Genomic DNA, 22,569 nt, shown 5'->3' on the forward strand with positions numbered 1-22,569 from the left:
TTCCCGCTTCCCCGCAGTCTCAACAATCACAGCACTGATCTCAGCTTACATGAACTGGTGGAGTGGCTTAGGAAAACAAACGTAATCATTTTGTCTTCAGCCTTCAGCAACAGTAAAAATGTACTCACTGGGGAAGTAGTTCAGGGGTAGACCACTTGCTTTGTATGTGCAAGGCTCTGGGTTCAATCTCCATCATTTTATTTGTTTGTTTGTTTGTTTTATTGGACAAACAAATAAATAAATTAAACAAAGGCATAAACATAAGTATGGTAAAGATACCTCAGAGAGGACAGAGTCAAGTTCACCAGAGTGCTTTATGGTGCCCCTCCCATCCTGTGATTCAGTCCTGATGATATGGAATGGTTACTCCTCTTGGCCCCTTTTGTTTCCATTCTGTGGCGTAATCCTTTCGTACACTGTGAAGGTGTGTTGCCCTCATTGGTTGAATAAAGAGCTAACTGGCTGAGTTGAGAGATGGCTCAGCGGTCAAGAGCACTGCCTGTGTGTCCAGAGGTCCTGAGTTCGATTCCCGGCCGCGAAACGGCGGCTTTCGGCCCTCTGTCCTGAGGTCTGGCGCCCTCTTGTGGCCCATCGGGAAAAAAGCGCTAACTGACCAATAGCTAGGCAAGAAGAGGTCAAGTGGAGAGCCAGACTGAGAGAACTCTGGGAAGGAGGAGGGGGAGTCTCGAGGAGAGGTGGAGAGAAGGAAGATGAATACGCTGTGTTAAAGAAACGCACCCAGCTACGTGGTAGATTGTAGATAAGAAATATGGGTTAATTTAAGTTATAAGAGCTAGCTAAGTAACAAGCCTAAGCTATCAGCTGAGCATTTATAGTTAATAATAAGTCTCTGTGTCATTTATTGGGGACTCAGTAGTCCCGAAGAAAAATTCCTCCTATACGTCCATATTCTTTTTTTTAAAATGGTACTGAACTACAGCCCCAACCCTTCACATGAATTTCAAATCAGTTGTTCAAAATCCACAGAAAGTTCTATTGGAAGTTTGATTGGAGGGCCAGGGAGATTGCTCATTGAGAACAGGTGCTAGCTAGCCAGACAAGCCCAACAGACTGAGTCCTGCCCCAGGTAAACAGCCAGATTGCTAATTCAGGACTCTTGCAGTGGGGTGGGAGGCAGAGTCTGAGCATCACCCAGAAGCTGGGGAAGCTCAGGCCAGCTGGGAAGAAGGCCAGGAGTCCTTCTGAAGCTCTTCCTCACTGTGGCTTCATTGGTCAGCTGTAAACCTTCTGGCTGGCTGGGGGGTGGGGGTGAGGTGGGGCAGATCTCAGATCCAGCAGCTGCTGTAGCTGAGGTTGGAGAGAGAAGCTGGGGCTATGGGGTTGGCATCCTTAAAGCTACAGGCCTGGGGAGGGGTGATGAGGGGCAGGGGTCCCGACTTAGCAAGCCACAGAAGGCCTAGAGTGGGGAGCGAGGCTGCTAGTGGGTCCGGAGCTGCCTTTCAGGCATCTGTCTGTGTTGACAGGGTCTCATCGGCCTTACAGTAGCATTGGTGATTTATTTTCTACAAATGGTCGGATAGTAAACGCTTTACGTAGCTGTTGAAACCACTGCACTCTGGCACTTAGTGCAAAAGCAGGAGGTGTGGACAATATGTGAATGAATGAACTCCAGTGTGTTCCCAGAAGATGTTCTTTCTCTTTTCTCTTTCTCCTTTTCATTTTTCTTTCTTTCTTTATTTTATTTATTTATTTTTGGGGGGCAGGGTTTCTCTGTGCACCCACTTGTGAGAGAGATGGGGGCATAGGTGTGCATGCCATGGCCTGTGTGTAGCTCTAAGTGTAGTATAGGGTCTTAATTACTTTTCTGTTGCTGCGAAGAGACACCATGACCAAGGCAAGTTATAAACAAAGGCATTTAACCGGGGCTTGCTCACCGTTTCAGGTGAGTCCTTGACCATCGAGGTTGGGGTAGTGGCGGCAGGCAGGCCTGGTGCGGGAGCAGCAGCTGAGACCTTGTATCTTATCTTCAAGGCTGGAGACAGAGAGAGAAAGGGCAGGGAACTGGGAAACTGGTCCAGTGTAGGTGTTTGAGACCTCAAAGCCCTCCCCTTGTGACCACCTCCTCCAAGAAGGCCACACCTCTTAATCTTTTCCTCAAACAGTCCCACCAGCTAGGGACCAAACATTCAAAAATATGAGCTTATGGGGGCCATTTTTATTCAAATCACCATATAAGGCTTCCACGTGGAGGCCAGAGGACAATTTTGTGGAGTTGGTTTTCTTCTTCCACATTCCCTGTGGATTCAGGGCGTCAGACTCAGGTCATCAGCTCTGTGTGACAGATTTACCCCGAACCATCTCAGGCAGCCTGAGTTTCAGTTTTGCCAGACGAGAACATTCCGGAAACAGTTGTTTGACTCTGTGACTAATAGTGTGTGCTTAACACTACTGGCTTGCACGTTCCAAAGTGGTCGAAGTGAGAAATGTGGTGTTGTGTGTATTCTACCATAAAAACCATAAAATGGGACTGGCACCACGTGTGGGCTCACAACCATCGATCCCAGGGGTTCTGGCGCCCTCTTCTGGCATCCACAGAATACTGCAGACATGCCATACACGCAGGCTAAACACCCGTGCACACAAAAGAAAAATAAGATTAAAAACCTAAGATATCCATCAGAGTTCTGAGCACACAAAACATGCTTGACCTTTGCACTGGAGTTGACTAGCCCTCTCGTGGAATACTGAATCTGCCTCAGGCCTCACTAGCACACAGATGGCCACATCTTCCACGTGGTCAGACAACGAACCCACAGGGCCCCGGACAATATTTGCTTCACAGAAGCAAAAAAAGAAGAAGTAAACTTGGACACACAGCACGAGCCTCCGTGGTTTTCAATGGGAGAAGCTGCTGTGCAGACGGGACCCTCCCTTTCCCTCCCTTCCAAGGATGAGGGAGTTAATTTCTTCATTGCTCCATCTCCGCCTCCCCCCAACCCCGTCACGGTTTTTTTTTTTTTTTTTTTTTGAGTGAAAATTGTCAGGACCTCGCTGCTCCATCTAGTGCTCTCTGCTACTTTTTTGGGAAGGATTCTCAGCTAGCTGGTGCTTTCCTGGCTCCTTGACAAGTTGCATTGTTTTCTATAAAAAGCTCACTCACCAACTGCAGAGCAAAGGACTACAAAATGTCAGCTGTGCATCACGTGGGCCTTTAAAGAACTATCTGGATATGGATAATCTTCAAGAGGGATTGTGGAAAATAGTCTTCAAACAGTTTGAAGAGGAAAAACTAAATAGGAGCTCGGTCGGTTCAGTGCAAACACTTGTAGCTGAGAACAGAAGGCGCCTGCAGAAATCTAGAGGCGGGGAGGCCTCTGGCTGCCCGCGGAGCTGAAGCAATGTCCATTCGAGAAATTCCTCTGCCTCTCTCAGCCCCTTTGTCATCTTTGAGTCCTGCCGGGTCTCACGTCTACCAATGTGAGGGCTGAAGTTTTGAAATGTCGCAGAGTGGCGATAATCATTTGAAGGCAAGGCTATTTCTGGTTAGTCATAGATGCATCCCTTACAGAAAATTTCAGAACCAAATAAGCATAAACAAAATTCACTTGTAAACCCACTGGCTAGAAATGGTTCTGGTTTGACATCTCCGAGGACAGCTCTCACATCCTGTTATAAATTCTGGTCACCTGCCATGCTGTATTTTCCTGACATTATTTTACCCTCTGTAAAATGGGTCTAATAATTCTGCTCAGAAGTCATGTAGGAATTAAATAAGACACCGGTTGTAAAATGCTCGGCCTGGCAGACCTGTTCAATAATTACGCAATAATACTAAGGCCGTCATTCTCCATCCCTCAGCCTCAGAGGCAGGTGCATACTTCACCAAGAACACACATTCCCTTCCTCCCTCTCTCCCTCCCCCCTCCCTTTCCCTGTCCTGTAATAGTGCACCACAAACTTTCATATGGGTCCAAGATTCATTCCCAATCAGCTAGGAAGAAAAGGGACACTGGTAGAAGTGTGACCATTCTTTCAAAGATGCGGATCATCATGCCACACACACGAATGTGCGCACACAGACATATCACACCTGTGTTACTGACATGTGGTAAACGAAGCAAACTTAAGTGTATAATCTGACAAATACTGATGTATGAACCATTAGCGAGGCCAAAAGGGAAGAAAAACATCTTCCTTCTCAGGGATAGTGGTGAACATTTGTAATCTTAGGCCTGGGGAGGCTGAGGCAGGAGGATTACTGTGAGTTTGAGGCCAACCTGGGGCTATACAATGAGTTGGAGACTAACCTGTGTTACACAGCAAAGCCTTGTCTCAAACCAAACCAAACCAAACCAACAACAAAACAATAACAAAGATCCCAAAAAGAATAGAAAAGAAATACTTTCATCTGTCCTGGATTTTATGGCCCAAGACCCCTAAGACAAAAGGTTAACAGGACAGAAGCACACAAGTATTTAATACAAACTGTGAAAACAGCATGCAAGACTCTATAAGGCAAAGAGGACACAAAGAATGAGTTAAGCGCTCACATGTGCACACTTGAAGAGTGCACACTGGCCGACTGATGTACAACAAGTGGGCACATGCAGTCTGGCCTGTGTGTGTGTGTGTGTGTGTGTGTGTGTGTGTGGGTGTGTGGGTGTGCGCGCGCGCGCACACACAAAGACCAGAAGGGGTCATCAGATATACTGAGCTGAGGTCACAGTGGCTGTAAGTGTACCCCACATGGGTGCTAGGTTCTGAACTCTAGGCCTCTGGCAGAGAAGCTTTTTTGCTTGTTTATTTTGTTTTGTTTTTCCAAGGCAGGGTTTCTCTGTATAACAGCCCTGGCTGTCCTGGAACTCTCTTTGTAGACCAGGCCAGCCTCGAACTTACAGAGATCTGCCTGCTTCTGTGATTTCCTGTCCTGAAGTCTAGGGCAGGGCCTCCCACTTGAGGGCTCATCGCCTGCTTCAAGGGAGGAGGCAGTCTGCCAGGATGACCTTCTAGTTTCTGCCATTTGATCAAATCCCTTCAACCTGAAATACTTCATCGGCCAACATGCTGTATTTGAGGGTAGCATGTCTGGAAAGAACCTTATCCAAACAGTTACAATAAACCCATGAGCATGTCCACCACCCCAGAAGTTTCTTGTGCTCCTTTAAAAAGCCCTCTGGGGCTGGAGAGATGGCTCAGAGGTTAAGAGCACTGACTGCTCTTCCAGAGGTCCTGAGGTCCTGAGTTCAATTCCCAGCAACCACATGGTGGCTCACAGCCATCTGTAATGAGATCTGGTGCCCTCTTCTGGCATGGAAGCATACATGGAAGGAGTGCTGTATACATAATAAATAAATAAATCTTTAAAAAAAAATAAAAAGCTCTCTGTCCAGGTTCCCTACCTCCCCTCCCTTGCCACTGTTCTCCCCCTCCCACATTCCCTCCCCCCACAACTCCTCCCCCCCTCCTTCCCCCCACTGCTCCTCCCTGCCACTGTTCCTTCCCCCCACTGCTCCTCCCCCCCACTTCTCCTTCCCTCCACTCCTCCTCCCTCCAGCCGCTACTCCTCCCCCCTTCTTTCCCCCCACTGCTCCTCCCCCCACTGCTCCTCCTTGCCACTGCTCCTCCCTCCCACTGCTCCTCCCTCCCACTCCTCCTCCCCCCAGCCACTACTCCTCCCCCCTTCTTTCCCCCCACTGATCCTCCCCTCCACTGCTCCTCCCCTCCACTGCTCCTCCCCTCCAGAGCTCCTCTCCTCCACTGCTCCTCTCCTCAGATGCTCCTCCCTGGCCGCTGCTCTATTCTCCATTTGCACTTTAGAATGCACAGCAGAAACCACTCACCAGGACTGTGTTCTGCTCAGCTACTTGCACATAACAGGCTTTTGTGGGGCACTTCCGCTGTTGCCTAGACCTCTGCCCATTTTTTTCTCCTGTTTCTGAGTGGTACCCCGGTACTGGATTTGGGCTGTTTTACCCCCTCCCCAAGAGTAACACCAAAGCCTTGGTATTATCATTCCTTTTTTTCCTTTCTTTATCTATCCATTTATTTATTTATTTTTCAAGACAGGGTTTCTCTGTGTAACCTTTATCCCGGCTGTTCTGGAACTCTCTCTGTAGAACAGGCTGGCCTCAAACTCACAGAGATCCACCTGCCTCTGCCTCCTGAGTGCTGAGATTAAGGGCTTGAGGGCTTGTGCCTGGCCAGATATTTCATCTGAAAAAGAATGCATAGCTGGGAATATGGCTCAGTGGTGGAGCACTTGCCTGGCACCCACAGAGTCATGGTTCAATGCCCAGTACCTAAAGACAAACAAACATGAATATAGAAATGGCTGGTGGTTTGGTGAAAACAGAGATTTGAGGTTAGCACATTTCTGAGGTAGTGTTGGGGCCACCTGGGGATGGAGCGGGGTGAAGGAGGCACTGTGCACCTGTGTTCTGGATGCAGGTCTGGCTCACTAGACCCCACATCTGGAGCAGTGAAGGAGACAACACTGGAACACCCGAGGCAGTGAAGCGAGGCAGGTGGGGGCCCCCAGAGGGTTAGGGGGTCCTCGGGGAGCTGGGCTGCTGGTAGGCAAACTCTGTGCCCACCCGCTTTCTGCCTGTTGCTAATACAACTGTCTGAACTTTAGTTTTCAAGGGTCTGTGTGCAGCTCTGCTTTTTTTCTCCCAGTCCAATCTCGAAGACATTCATCCTTACAAACACCCTTCACCTCTAGTTTCTTTCTCCAGAAAGAAATCCAGTTTAGAAGGTGGTGCAAGCCTGTAATCCTAGCACTAGGGAAGGTCATGAGTTCTAGGCCAGCTGGGGCCACATAGAGAAAGAGACCCTGTCTCAAAAAAGCTAAAAACAAAGAATAAAAGCAAACCAAGAATGTGGCTGGGGACACTACTGGCTTTGGGGTCAATTTTTTTGCTGATTATGCTCCTGCCTTTCTTTTTCTGCAGAGATGGGGATTTGAACTCAGGGCTTTGCACACGCTGGGTAAGCACTGACCTGTATCTGCAGGCCTTACTATGCTCTTCCCTGAACTGTTCCACTTTGAGTGACGTCATCACAGCCCAAGGAGCCCTTCTCGCTTGCATTAAATGCAAATCGTGCAGGTCAACAGAAATTGTAGGTGAGAAGTTTCTGGCAGCCATCGCCTGGCTCCGCAGGTGAGAATCCACCCAGAGGGACCGCTCGAGAAAAGACTGCAAGTCTGAGTCCACAGCCACCTGCTTCTCTCAGTTCCTCCTGTAGCAAAGAAAGAATGGGGAAAGCGAGGCACCGAGAATACATGGCCATTTGAGCCAGATGCCCTCTGCCAAGACTGCCGTTCTCACTAGCTGACCTTGCATTTTATTGAGATGCAAGATGGCTGTAGTCTTGACACCTACAAATGTAAAGATTTATGCGTTGAGGTCTTAATTAGAAGGGAATGTCTACATTATTTACCAGTTAACGCCTCACTCTTCCTCTGGGGCAGGGCTTTAGCCCCAGGGTTCTATAATCTTGTACGGAATATTTCCACCATTACGAAGCTCCTTCAAAAAATAAATAAATATCAGCGGTTCCACAGATGTTTCCTTATTTGCTGAAGGTGAAAGAAGATAAACATGCTTACTGTGATTCACAATATTTGTGTAAAGGGCCCCACACTAGAGCTGTCCTGAGTATGCTCAACAATAATATTTGGGGAACTTTAATTTCTTATCTTGGATGGGTCCTCGCCACATGGACGCAGCTTCAGCCTTCTCTCCCTGTGTTGATGGCTCTAGAGTCAGAAGGACCTGTGCTTCCAGGAATTGCCTTCCCCCAGTGGGACGATGTGGACAAGGCTGGGTTCCCTCCTCACTGGGTAATCAAGTAGAGGCGGCTTGCCCATGATCTGCTACCCACGGCCACCTTTCCAGACCAGTTAAGCAGGCTACATGCAGGTGCTCTTCAACTTGAGCCTCTGAACCCCTGGACAGAACATTACAGAGGTTCTTGCTGGGCCCTCTGTTGACCCAGGGTGCCTTCATTGGCTAGAAGGGCTCCTTCTCTAGTTCAGTGCCCAGGTACTGCTGGGGCCCCACTTTGAGAACAACTAGCCCAAGTCATCTTTCCAAAGCTCCAAAATTCTAAGTCACGACTGGGAAACTGGCCTGTGAAGGTTGGAGAAGGGACTTGTTTGCAGTTTCATAAGGTTACTCTAGGCCAGGAGTGGAGGCAGAGGCAGAAGCAGGAGGATATCTGTGAATTTGAGACTAGCCTAGTCTACATGATGAGTTCCAGGTTAGCCAAGTTCCAGGTTAGCCAAGCCTATTTAGTGAGACCCTGTCTCAATAGATAAATAATAAACAAATAATAAACAAACAAATAAGCAGGCCACATTGGATAGTTTCTAGGTGTTGGGCACAGGGTCATACTCAGGGCATCATCTGTCTGGTCTGACACTTCTTAGGAGAGACCCAGATTCGGGAGGGGTTTATGCAGATTCTGTGTCTGGCTGTACTGGTTAAGCTTTGGGGTGTTTAAGCATGGTACGTAAGACTGAGCTAGAGAAAGGTGGTGGCTGGGACGGTGTCCACAGGCTGCTGGGTCCTCAGAGCTCGGGGAAGGCTCTGTTAGTGAATGAAGCGTTGGTTACAAGTACATTCCGGCTGAGGGCCTGGGGACAAGCACACATGTCCAGCACACACATTAAGAATGGAGCTGAGCAGAGTGTAGGGAAACACCTATGAGGACAGCTTCCCAGCTGGCAGCCCAAGGCCAGGGGATCAGCCCCATTATGGCATAGTTCTGCAAGCACTGTGCCACTCTCAGGGCACACACAGGGCTCACCTCGGCAACCTAGGCCCAGAGCTGCCACCCAAAGCATCTGTCACCACCAATGTCAGGCTGTGGCTCATATCCCAGGTTACTGATGCCTGGTGTGACTGTCCTCCATATTTCCTACTGGGCCCACTTACACCTCAGAACATCCCTGGGTTGTCTAACATTAGGTGGTGGCTTTGAGCTGGGCTGTAGGTTAGACTCCTTGCAAGAGCTAGCCCACAAACTGAATTCCACTCCTGCATTTAGTTTCCTCATTCCTGCTCCGTGCTTCTTTAGGCATCTCCCATTTCGGGGGTGGACAGTGGGGCTGATAGCATCTCCCATTGAGGACAACAGCACCAAGTGCCTTGTGGTTCTGTGAAGCCTTACACTCCGGCTTTTGCTGCGGGCTTTTCAGTTTTCCTGAAACCAGACTTGTCTTTTAAGGTTTTTGGCATCTTTGTCAACAACCATAGAGTTATAATTTCATGAGTTTATTTTTGAGCCTTTATCCCATTGGTCTACGTTTGTTTTGTGCCAGGCTCCATGACGGTTTGGTTACTATGGTGCAATTGCGGAACGTGAAATGAAACATCATCTCTGCAACATTGCTTCTCTCTGCTTCACATTGTTCTGGCTATTGGGGAACTTTGTTTACATTTGGGACCCCCCCATTCCTAGGAAGAGTCTAGAGTCTCATTGGAATTTTAATAAGGATTGTGCTATGCAACAAGACATCAGTAAGATGTCCATTTCTACAATAACAACCCTGATCCATGAATATTAAAATTACCTTTTTCTTTTTTTTTTTTTTTTCCTGAAGCTGAGGACCGAACCCAGGGCCCTGCACTTGCTAGGCAAGCTCTCTACCACTGAGCTAAATCCCCAACCCCAAAATTACCTTTTTCTTATATTCCCTTTCTTATTGCTTGGTCAAGCGTCGTTTTGAAGCAAGAGTAATGAGAATGGACATGCTTATCTCACTCAGTTTTTCCCCATTTAGTATGTGGTAGCTATGTCGTATACTGCCTGCTACATTCCTTCTTTACTCGGTTTGAAACCTTTATCAACATGTGTAATTTTGTTAAAGGTTCTTCTGCACCGACTGTTCCATCTGTGTTATATTACACTGGCTAATTTGTATATGTTGAACCATTTTTTTGTGTTTTTTTTTTTTTGTTGTTGAACCATTTTTAATTTCTCGGATGAGACCAATTCGGTCATGGTATCTGACCTTTTAAATATATGTGTATGTTTATATGTGCACACACATACACACGATTAAATGTAGCTCTCGTTGGCCTTGAACTAAGTAATTGAAGACGACCCTGAACCTAAGTGTTGGGATTACAGGCATGTGCCACAAAGCTTGGCTATTTGCAATTTTTTTTTGAGTGTTTTCACATCGGTTTCTTGGCTCTTTTCATCTCTATAAAATCACGATGCTGACTATGCCACTTCCATTCACACCTCTTTCTTCCCTCAGTTTCATCTCCACTGGCAGGTTCTGCTCTGCCTCTTTTCAGCTATGGACCCCATAATGCATTTGAGAATCCACCTAAGACTAGGGCTCCCTAACTTTGAAGGCAGTGTGGTTTAGGATAGAGTTGAGAAGTGTACTGGAGTTGGAAGGCAATGTTGTTTCTGCTCCAAAGAACTCTTCCTCACTGAGTAAAATTTACACATCTAAGACTGAACTCCACCTCAAAAAACAAAAAAGAAGCAAAAAGGTTCAAATAATATGGAACAATGACATTCTTAAACAGAAGGCACAAAACATACTTTAAAAAAACATTTAGTTTTGATCCTACTGCATGTACTGGCTTTGAGAGAGCCTAGTCTGTTTAGATGCGCACCTTCCTGGACCTGGATGGAGGGGGGAGGACCTTGGACTTCCCACAGGGCAGGGAACCCTGACTGCTCTTTGGACTGGAGAGGGAGAGGGAGGGAAGTGGGGGGAGGGGGAGGGGAGTGGGAGGTGGGGAGGAGGCGGAAATTTTTAATAAAAAATAAAAAAATTTAAAAAATTCATTAATATGTGTGCTCTATCTTCATATACACCTTTATGCCAGAAGAGGGCATCAGATCCCACTAGAGATGGTTGTGAGCCACCATGTAGCTGCTGGGAATTGAACTCAGGAACTCTGAAGAGTAGCCAATGCTCTTAACTGTTGAGCTCTCTCCAGTCCTCAGCAAAACACACTTAATAGAGGTTTAAATAAGTTCCACCTTCTCAAATGTCAGTACATACAGGCCTCACAATACAGTGCTAGACACTGTCCCCAATTAAGTCCCATGATGCAATGACATACTAATGCATGAGCAAAGTCAATGTTAGGCCCAAAGTTGTTGTCCCCGACAGCATGGCAGTACAGGTGACAATATCCTAAACAGGACATTGGCTGGGTAAACAAGGATTGTAACTGGGTAATGAGACCTAAAGGTGGGTTTCTATTAACCAGGAACCTCTTTAATCTTGCCCCCAAAGTCCAACTACCTCCAAGGGCATCTGGTTTCCTGTCAATATGAACAGTCTGTACCAGTTCAGACACCCACCCTGTTGACTATCATATAAAAAATCTTTTTTGCTCTTCTTTCTGCTCTTCCCCCATCTCCCACATGGCCAGCTGATTCTCAACAAACCTTTCTTTCTCCCGACGGTGGTCAGGCTCAGTGGTTGCACTGCGCCCTTACTTATTTGGTGCTGAAACCCTGGACCTAAAAGCCACCAAAGACCAGACTGCAAGTGAAGATGCATATGAACAATTAAGATCAAAGGATACAAGAATATCCAATCATCCAGAACGGCCACCGTGTGAAGAGCTCCCAGAGAAGTGTGGCACTTGGCACTAATGTGGAGTAGAAAGTGGGCTCTACCTGCTGTAGGCATTTTTCATTCTGGAGTCATGTATGTTGGAAGAGAAATCCAAAGTATGGCTACTCTCTTTAAAGAACAGTGTGTCTAATCAGGAAGAAGGGCTAGTCATGGTGGTGTATACTTTTTAAATTGATATTTATTGAGCTCTACATTTTTCTCTGCTCTCCTCCCCCATTCAACCCTTCCCCAAGGTCCCCATGCTCCCAATTTACTCAGATCTTGTCTTTTTCTACTTCCCATGTAGATTAGATCTATGTAAGTCTCTCTTAGTGTCCGCATTGTTGTCTAAGATCTCTGGGATTGTGGTTTGTAGGCTGGTTTTGCTTTATGTTTAAAAACCACCTATGAGGGGCTGGAGAGATGACTCAGTGGTTAAGAGCATTGCCTGCTCTTCCAAAGGTCCTGAGTTCAATTCCCGGCAACCACATGGTGGCTCACAACAATCTGTAATGTATGTCTGGCCTGCAGACATACACAGAGACAGAATATTGTATACATAATAAATAAATAAATATTTAAAAAAACCACCTATGAGTGAGTACATGTGACAATTGTCTTTCTGTGTCTGGGTTACCTCACTCAAAATAATGTTTTCTAGCTCCATTCATTTTCCTGCAAAATTCAAGCTGTTATTTTTTTCTGCTGTGTAGTACTCCATTGTGTAAATGTATGACATTTTCCTTATCCATTCTTTGGTTGAAGGGCATTTAGGTTGTTTCCAGGTTCTGGCTATGACAAACAAAGCTGCTATGAATATAGTTGAGCACATGTCTTTGTGTAGTCCCAAAAGGGGTATTACTGGGTCTTGAGGAAGGTTGTTTCCTAATTTTCTGAGAAATCGCCACACTGACATCCAAAGGGGTTGTACCAGCTTGCATTCCCACCAGCAATGCAGAAGTGTTCTGGTGGTGTATACTTTTAAAACCAGCACTGGGAAAGCAGGAGGATCCGGAGTTCAACGTCAACCATGGCTACATTAAGAATTAAGAAAACTAAATCCAACCAACCAATCCCTGCCCTGAGAATAAACTATTAGAAAGAATACTGGGACCAGGCAGTGGTGGCACACACCTTTAATCCCAATACTAGGGAGGGAGAGGCAGGCAGATCTCTGAGTTTGAGGCCAGCCTGGTCTACAGAGCCAGTTCTAGGACAGCCAGAGCTGTTACACAGGGAAACCCCCTCTTGAGAAAAACCAAAATTTAACAACAAAAAACCTGGTATTTATTACAAATTTTTGTCCATACATGGCTAACATGGGTGACTCAGACCCCTCCCCCAATTCTTCGCTAACCTTAAACTCCCACAGAGTCACAGGGGCTGTTGTATTTAGGGGTGCTAAGGGGTGCAAAGGAAAAGATCTTAAGACGTGCTTCTCCTGTGTAAGTCATCTCTAGCCTAGTCTTTGGTGCTGCTGATATGTATTCTTGAGATAACTTGTCAGCGCAGCACAAGATGGCCAAATGCTAACATCCAGATGGATGAGGTGCTTAGAATATACAGAGGGGCCGGGGATATACAGATGGGAAGCTATGGGTACTCACAGGGGTCAGTGTAAGATCTGAATCGCCAAAGACCTTACTGCTGTTTTTCTTTTTAAAGAGCAAACAGGCCTTCTTTAGAAACTCCAGCAGGCTCAGTTCTGAGCTGCTTGCCCAGACACGAGTGGAGTATCCTCCCCATGCCTCCCCTCAGGAGGGAGGGAGACGCGCTGATGATGAACACTGCAGGCCACAGAGAGAAGTCTGGAGAACAGAGACTAACAGATGAGAGTGTGGCCTGGCCACGTGTGAGCACAGCACGGGGGCTTCCAGCTGCTGCTGCTGCAGTCCTCCTGGAGCACGTCACCCACAGACAGGCAAGGAGCACAAAATTTAAGTGTAACTAAGACCTCACAAAGAACAGACAGGCTTCTTGTACTTTATTTGAGTTATTTCCAAACAACAGTTACAAAAGGTTTTAATTTTTATAATACTCTTCATAAGAAAATAAAATTTAAATAAAAATACATTCTCAATAATACAACATGGTTACTCAAATTCACTATTTACGTTTTGATAACTTACATTTTCAAACTAGACACTGTAAAAACCAATATTTACTACCAACTTATTAATCTCCAGGTCAGAAATGGAAGCGGATAGCATCAACCAGGATCAGTGAGTCAACTCTAGAATGAGTTTTGTATCTGTCATGTATGTGAGGACACTAGAGAGCACTGCCGAGTCTGTCTTTACAAGTTATTCAACAGCACTTAAAGCCAATTAGAAGGTGTGTTCACTTAAATCTGGTTTTTTTTTTTTTTTTTTTTTTTTTTTTAACACATGGCTTAAATGAGCTTTTCCAGTAGAAGAATGAAACCAGGCCTTGGAAACACAAACAAAAGCCACAGTCACCAGTCATGTGATGTTTCCTGTTGGTAAAACAAAAGCCCAGTTTTGACTCTTCACTGTTACCCGTGACATTAAAAACATGTTTCTTTGGTAAACAAAACAGTTTGATTTGATTAAAACCTTTGCTACTGTCCACTGTCTTATCAGATGGTGATTTAAAACAAAGCGAAAGAAAACATAGAATAGATTACCCCACTCTGAGTGGATGAACACAGCTCCACGAAGCTCACAGCTAGTGAGCACCTGTGATAGGAGGGTTAGAGTCCCCCTGTCATCTTCTTCTGTCCTTTCTGGGGTTTCCAGGTTTTAGGGAGAGGCAAGCTGCCATATATTTTTTTTTCCCAAATGCTCTTTGTAAAAGGCAGAGAAAGGAGATCATAGAGTTAAGACTCAAAAGTACTCAAGAGCACAGCAAAGGAGAAGGTTCTTAGAAGAGCCTTGATTGTCCAAAAGGTCCCGTGGACATCACTTCTGACTGGAAAAGACTTAATCTAAGGAAAATTAGTTATATATTTCTTTTTTTACATTGTGTCAAGCTATCTAATTAATTCTAGTCAATTTGGCTGTTTAAAGGGTCACGTCAATAATAGAACTAGGAGACTGAGCTCTCAAGAATTATACATGTACACAGCTTTGGCCCTTTTAATCCTATGATCTTTAAACATATTTATGATTGGAGTTTGATATTAGAAATGTTAGGGGTGTTGGATGTGATAAACATGCCTTTAATTCCAGGACTTAGGAAGTGGAGGCAGAGGCAGGTGGATCTCTGAGTTCTAGGCTAGCCAGGGATATGTAGTGAGACCTTGTCTCAAAACAACAAGAAATTGTTAGGAAATAGTTCCTCTTGGGAGGAGAAAAACCCAAACGAAACAACCAACAGAAGACTGAAAACCACGAAAGAGCCTTGATCTCTCTTATCTGGACCTCATGTCCTTTTTAGGTAGACATTTCGGAGAAGTAGGAATTTTAATACGAAGTTCATGAGAAATGTATTAAAATGGCTTTTTAAAAACATCTACAACACAGTACAGTTAATGGGATCTCCTACTCTGTCAGATTTAAAGGACTCAAGCGCAGTTCAGGCCGGCCTGTGCTAACTCTTAAAAGTCTGTTATAGAACATTACTTTAAGATGTGTTACCTTTGTTTATGCTGTAAAACATTTAATAATGCAAAGATACGTCACATTCTTTTATGTTGCATTTGTTTACCTCTGTGAAGCTGTGTTACTTTGCCTGTCTAAAACACCTGATTGGCCTAACAAAGAGCTAAATGGCCAATAGCAAGGCAGGACAAAGGATAGGTGGGGCTTGTAGGCAGAGAGAATAAATAGGAGAAAAGAGGAATTCGGGAAGCAAGAGAGATCAGGAGAGAGAAAAGAAGGGGCTAGCCACCCTGTCAGCCACGGAGTAAAAGTGAAGGTAAGATTACAAAAATAAGAAGGAAAAAGCCTAGAGGCAAAAGGTTGAGGGGATAATTTAAGTAAAAGAAAGCTGAACAGAAATAAGCTAAGGCTGGGCATTTGTAAGTAATAATAAATCTCCATGTGATTAATTTGGGAGCTGGATGGCAGGCCGCTCAAAAGAGCAAAGAGTAAAAACAACCAACAACAAAAGTCATTTAGAAAAATACATTTTTCAATCATGATTTTTTATGGGACAACTCTGTGTTAAAAATCTTTAAAAATAATTACCTAATAACAATGTAAAAACAATTACCTAGCAACAACATAATTGGCAAATATATTCTGAATTACAGCTTAAGCTCAACGAAATAGAAAATCACAGCTAGTAAGACTTACACCAACAAGTCACATTTCAACAGGAACATATGTAAATACCCCAAGGTTTAAAGTACCACACTTAGAAAATGTTCTGAATTAAAAAAAGACAAGTAAGTACCATGGTTTTAATACTGATGAAGCCAAGCGCATCACTCCTCTCCAGGGTGGCACTTGCTTCAACTGCTTATTTATTGTTACTATTTTCAGGACCCAAGTAGCTGCTGAACCTAATTCCATTTGGTTAGCAGGCAATAAGGAAACAGCAATAAAATATAAACATTTTCAGAAAAGCATTGTTCTAGGCTTAAACACTGATCATTTAACTGATCATAAAAGATAGATACCATGGAGTATCTAAACTACAATCTGGAATGTGCCAGATTATTAAAGTGCGCCAAGTGACAGTTCTCGAGTTAGAGCAGGACCTAACACTATATGGAGGGCATCTTTACACGCCCTTATTACGACATGAACAGCAGGCAAGGTCAAGTGATTTCTCACCACCTTCACTATTCTCTTCTGGTTGGGAAGAGAAGCCTTCAGGAGCAATGTTAAACTAATTCTCAAATTAAGAATATGAGTACCTGATATTTAAAACAATGAAAAACATTTTAGTGGTCTCATTTTATTTCGTCTGCCATCACTCATTTCAAATGTAAACACGGTGCACACAGGAGCACATATTCCCTGATATCTATCTGAGCACTCTTACACCTGTGACCAGACAAAACACCCACCAACATCAAGGGTGTTCTGAGGTCTTCGTCTCGGTCTCCATAACCTGTAACGGCTAGCACAACAAAGGAAAAAAGCTTTTGTTTTTTCTTCTTTTTCCTTTTTAGAGACGGAGGGTCCAGATGAACTCAATGAAAGTTCAGAACTGACAATGAACTGGGATTTTCTAGTAAAAGACAATGTTGGCAGTACAGAGCAGGCACTAACGGTAGTGAAAATGAGTCCACACAATAGAGAGCTACAAGTAGAGTTGGCTTCTTACTATGACGTGCTCCCTTTATCAAAAGCTTCTTAGGAACCTTCCTTAGAAAGATTCTTTCCATCAAAAGAAGCTGCAATGATATGGATTTGAAGGAAATCTTGGGTTTCAAATTCTCTAGTAATAAAATCATGGATATCAGAATTCCCAAACAGTTCATTTCAACCATTAAATATTAAATACATTGTGAAAGCAGGTGTCATCAAAGCCAATGTCTGCTCTTACATAGTATGAACAAAATTGGGTGAATTAAAAACTTCATGAAAAGGAATATTTTCCAGTTCTCCATCAGTTGATCAAACTATGATATTTTCCCAACAATTGGATTTTCCCTACAAAACAGGAAAAGAAAAATACTCTTTAAAAATATACAAATTAAAAATGTGACATATACAGAACCCATCAAGCACTTCTAATTTTCCTTGATCTTTCATCTACTGAGTCTTGCTTTATTGATTCCGCAAGTATTACAGATCACTTACTACAGTTAGGTACTACTCTAGAAGCTAAGTACAGTACTGAACAAGACAGACACATAACTCACGGAGCCCACATGATGGTATAGGAAAGGAAAATAAACAAAATATTTAGTATAAGAAGGTTTGATTGTTTATTGCTGCCCTCCTCACCACTGCCCCAGTGCTGTATGCTAGTCAACCACATAACAACCAAGCTATTTTCTCAAGTCAAGTCCCTTCTCCTGCCCATTAAAGAACGAAAACAGATATGTGAAGTAACACTCCAAGGGTCAGAAGGTTGGACAGTAAGCAAGAGTACCACCAGCAGTTGAGCTGGGCAAGGTATGGCATGCACACATGATGAGGCACCCCCTTCTACCTCCCACCACCACCCAAGACAGGGCTTCTCTGTGCAACAGCCTGGATATTCTGGAACTTGTTTTGTAGACCGGGTTGGCCTTGAACTCTGAGAACTCTGCTGGCCTCTGCCTCCTGAGTGCTGGGATAGGATTAAAGGTGTGTGCCACCATGCCTGGTGGTGAGGTACTATTTAAGGATGGTCAAGCCTTGGCTAGGAACTTCAAATGGGTGCAGGAAAATTAGAAAGCTCTTGCTGGAAGAGATTCAATGATACTAATGAAGAAAATACAGAATTAGTATGTTCACAGTACAACCTCTGTAATTAATGTACAAAGCTTTCTGTTCAGAAGAATGTACTTATACAAATAAAACTGACTCTTTTTATTCAGAAATACAAAAACACTACCTGATATAATTTTCAAAAACTATTTAAAAGAGTGCAATAGGGATTCAAAGTCTCTCACTAACGGTGTGGGGTCTTGGGCAAGACATTCATTTTTCTTACACTTCAAGTTTTCTATGTATAAAGAGGGAAGGAAACCATGATAGGCTGGTATGAGCACAGGGCAGAGGAACATACACCGTGGGAAATACTGTTCTGTGCTGGTCCTGCCCACCGTGGTCCTAGCAGACCCTAGTCACACTGGAGTCCTTTGTATCGGGGGGGGCTGGAGGTTACTCTACAAGCGTCTTTTCTCTCAGTAGGGAAGAAATAGTTTTTTCTTTTTCTGCCTGTGGACATTATCTCAGAAAAGAAAGTGGGGCTCTGAACTACTGTGGCTCATCTGATACTGTAAGAAAAAAAGCTTCAAGATTTAGAGTACCTTAGTGCTATACAGTTCCCAATGACAGGGCCCAGTTCTAGCATTAACTGTCTGTATAAGCTTGGTATTCACTGGCGAGACGACACACTTCCCTCAGGAGTTTGTTACCGGCTTCTGGGAGTAATCTAACTGACAGGGTGCCCAGTGCTGTGACTCCTGAGAGGAGCAAGCCCCAGGACATGTCAGCTGTTGCTGTCCTTATGCATCTCATCTTCTAGGTTTGAGAAGCACTTGGAATCAACTCAAATGCTTTCATGCACTGTTAGAGCTTGCTTGTTTTAGTACTCATTATAAATGTAAGGGGTTGTGAGAAATAGAGACAACAAAAACAAAAAAGAAAAACCTACTAGTCGTTCAAAGAGAATCACAACTGACAACGACCCTGAGAGCAGCGATGAAGTTCATGCAGAGACAGCTGAACTGGACAGGGAGTGAGTGGCAGGGAAGCACGCGCAGGAGAAAGGCTGGGCTAAGACTCGGCGAGCAGGGGCCTGAGGATACTTACTTGCTTCCGTATTTTGCACTACTTGATCTTTTCTTTCTGTATTTCTCATGAGGCTCATCTAGCTTCTCTATGATGCTTTTTATTTGTTGAATTGTCTTAAAGGTTGTAACAGAATCTTCAATTGTGAAGTTGGAATAATCAGGCTCTTTCTGTGGCCCTTGATAGACTGCTATAGTCCCGCAAGCCTCTGTAAGGAGCAGAGAAATAGGATCAGAAAACTAAATTCCACCAGTGTAGCATAATTAAAAACATTTTTTTTTTATTTTTAAGGTAGAGATTTTCTTTGACTACAATGTAACAATGTTACAAAGCAGAACTATCATGCTTACATAAGAATAGTAATTTTGCTGGGCATGGTGGTGCATGCCTTTAATCATAGCACTTGGGGAGGCAGGGGGATCTCTGTGAGTTCAAGGCCAGCCTGGTCTACAAGAACTAGCCCTAGGACAGGCTCCAAAGCTACAGAGAAACCTGGTCTTAAAAAACAAAAAACAAACAAAAAAAAGACAAAAATAATAGTAATTTTACTTTATGAATACTAAGATAAATGCCCCCTTTGACAGTTTGTGAACTTTATACCAGTAACTTAGGAAATCTGTAAATATCTTCAACTTTAAAAAAAAATCAAAGAAATAACTCAGAAATTAGTAATGAAAGATCATGGTTTTATCAAAGTAGGGCATGAGCTTACCTTCCATCTTCTGCAGCTTAAGTAAACTGAGGGTAAAAAGGGAATAAATTCTTTCTGCTTCTCTGTCTTCATCAATATCTATCTGGATGTCTGCAGGAATACCTCTATGATAAAAAAGAAAAGACACTGGAAAAATTTTCTTTGTTAACATGAAAAAGATTTTTGATAAACTGAGACTAAACTTAGATTTAGAATTTTAGAAAAGGACTTCAGAAATTAGTTTCTGAGATAATTAAACAGGATCACAGGGTTTGGTTGTTATGGATTCAAGTCTTGAAGACGATTCTGAAGCAAAATCATTTTTAAAGTATTTTTCTAAAGTGTATGTGCGTATCTGTGTACATGTGTGGGTGTCTACAGAGCCTGGAAAAGGGCATCAGAGTCTCTTGAGCAGGAGTTACATAGGTTCTGGAACTGAATTTGGGTCTCTACAAGAGCAGCAAGCAACCTTAACTACTCCCCAGTCCCAGTAAAATCATTTTTATAATCTTTGGCTCTTCACAAAACAATGCATTAATAATAAAATCTACAGGGCAACAATGGCTATTCTGTAATATCTAATACAGAATGTTTAGTGGACTTCTGTGATACAATTTTAGATTTTTAAAAATTATTTTTGATTAGCGCATGTGTGGGTGTGTGCAGGTGCCTGAGGAAGCCACAGGCACTAGAATCCTAGGAGTTAGAGAGGTAGGTAGTCGAGAGCTGCTTAATGTGGGTCCTCTGCAAGAGCAGCAAGTGCTCTTAACTGCTGAGCCATCCCTCTAGCTCTTCTCTGTGCCTCGGTCAGGCTCGAGACCCTGGCTTTTCTTCTTTTAACGGTGCTGATTATGCAGCGGAACACTGCTCATATTTGGCAAATGCTCTGCCATTAACCTTTAACCTGACCCTTAAGATCTCCCACCTCTAGGCACGCACAACCATTTCAGAGTGTTTTCATCAGCCACAAAAGAAACGTTGCACTCACTATCAGTCTCTATTCTCCCATCCATCCAGTCACTAGCCACCACTAATTTACAGTATGTGTCTATGAATTTACTTATTCTATATATTTTTTGTGGTTCTAGGATCCAACCAAAGTACTTGTGTGTGTCATGCAAAAACTCTACCACTAGACAACAACCCAAACCCTTACAGACACCTTTTATAAAGTATTTTCAACGAATATGTGGCTTTTATGTGTAGATATTTTTACTTAGCTTGTTTTCCTATCTATATCCACTGTATCACATATCACAACTTCTTTCATCAGAGAGGAACTTACGCAGTACATGGCTTGCAGCCTGGTGTACTTTCACCGGTCTCCTGGCAGCAGAGCCAGTTCCCATTGAGATAAGCGGACGGATGAAAAGAGCTGAGCCTGTTGTGGTTGCATCTGCTCACCCTGCACAGCACATCGATCCACTCATTAGCTTCCACACAGTTATTTGCTTGGACGTAGAGTGTCTTCTCTGTATGTATCACTTGGAACATCTTTATTAGTAATAAAGACAAAAAGTTAAAAAAGCCTTAATGGCACTATTAAGAGGTGTGGTCTTCTTGAAGTGCATCACTGTAAGTGGGCTTTGAGGTGGGCCTATATTCAAGCTACTCCCAGTGAGACAGAGCACTTTCTGGTGCCTCCAAGATATAGGTCTCCCAGCTACTTCTCCAGCACCACGTCTACCTGCACACTGCCATGTCCCACCATGATGCTAATGGACTGAACCTCTGAATTGTAAGGAACCCAATTAAATGTTTTTCTTTATAAGAGTTGCTGTGGTCATAGTCTCTTCATATCAACAGACACCCTAAGACAGTCTTAGCTGATGGTACTAAGCAGTAAGACATATCCAAAGGAAGGGTCACTATCTACATAAGAACAAAGCAAGGTAACTTTAGATGCAGGAGGAAGTTTGAGCAAAGACAAAGGAATGAGGAGATAGTGAGGAACAAGGACGCCACCTGACGACTGGAAGGTCCTGCAGCAGCTGAGTGGCAATAGTAGACAAAGCTGGGATATTACTTAGAGACTGGAATGGCAAATATTAAAATAACGTATATACAACTATTTAAAATGCTTTCAATATTTATACAACTTACATTTTTCTTGTTGAAAGAGCTTTCTTCCAGTTTTTCCACAGCAAGAATGTTTTTTACTGGAACAGTGTAAATTGCATCTTTGCCTAAATAATAAAAAATGACAAAATTAAAAAAAATTACTCTAATAATTACAAAAGTAAGATGTTAATTCTGTAAGGTTAGTTCCGCTTGCTGATAGAAGCCTATGAATATATAGTAGATTTCTGAATGGTTTGTATCTAATAATATGGAACAGGAATTTTGATTGTGTTCTACAAAATGTCCTCTCCCTTTTCCATATACAAATATTTTCAAAGAAAATCATATGAATAAATTTGTTCCCTATGTAGGAAATTATTTTCTATGCTGTTGCAAATTTTTAACACTATATGGAAGCGGAGAGAACTAATGTGCCTAGTGATAAAGACCCACTGAGAGGGCCAGGCAGGGGAGCTGACCTAAGCAGTGAACATGACTATTAGATTCTTTAGTTTTGTCCACTTAACATTTAATTAAAGGATTATCCCATAAAACAAAAACATTCAGTGTATGCGCGCATGCAGGGACCCAAACCCAAGGTAGGTAGGTGCACATTAGGCAAGTGCCCTAGCGCTGACCTACACCTCTACCCCTAAATCACGCTTAATGTTATTATCTTATGTATGTGAGTGTTTTCCCTGCATGGATATATGTATACCATTTAAGAGCCCAGTGTCCTCAAAGGTTAGAAGGAGGCTTTGGATAGCCTGGGACTAGAGTTATATATGGTTGCAAGCCACCACGTGGGTGCTGGGAATTGAACTCAGGTCCTCTATAAAAACAAGTGCTCTTAACCACGGTGTTAGTTCAAATGCAATTGGCTCCTATAAACTCAG

The 22,569-nt window shown here is 43.6% G+C and overlaps 1 protein-coding gene across 2 annotated transcripts in view; it reads right to left on the bottom strand.

Annotated features, from left to right (window-relative positions):
- Positions 1-13,931: 13,931 nt before the first annotated feature.
- Rasa2 (RAS p21 protein activator 2) overlaps positions 13,932-22,569 on the bottom strand; it is a 110,312-nt gene continuing 101,674 nt past the window's right edge. For both annotated transcript variants that reach the window (XM_038323756.1, XM_038323758.1), the window contains exons 20-24: positions 21,716-21,798; positions 20,898-21,106; positions 19,634-19,737; positions 18,943-19,129; positions 13,932-17,127 (exon numbers count right to left, since the gene is read on the bottom strand). In XM_038323756.1, coding sequence (XP_038179684.1) covers positions 17,097-17,127; positions 18,943-19,129; positions 19,634-19,737; positions 20,898-21,106; positions 21,716-21,798 — 614 coding nt within the window. In that variant the 3' untranslated portion in view covers positions 13,932-17,096. The remainder of the gene's footprint in view (positions 17,128-18,942; positions 19,130-19,633; positions 19,738-20,897; positions 21,107-21,715; positions 21,799-22,569) is intronic.

Source organism: Arvicola amphibius, chromosome 3 (assembly GCF_903992535.2).
Source record: "Arvicola amphibius chromosome 3, mArvAmp1.2, whole genome shotgun sequence".
Classification (NCBI taxonomy): domain Eukaryota; kingdom Metazoa; phylum Chordata; class Mammalia; order Rodentia; family Cricetidae; genus Arvicola; species Arvicola amphibius.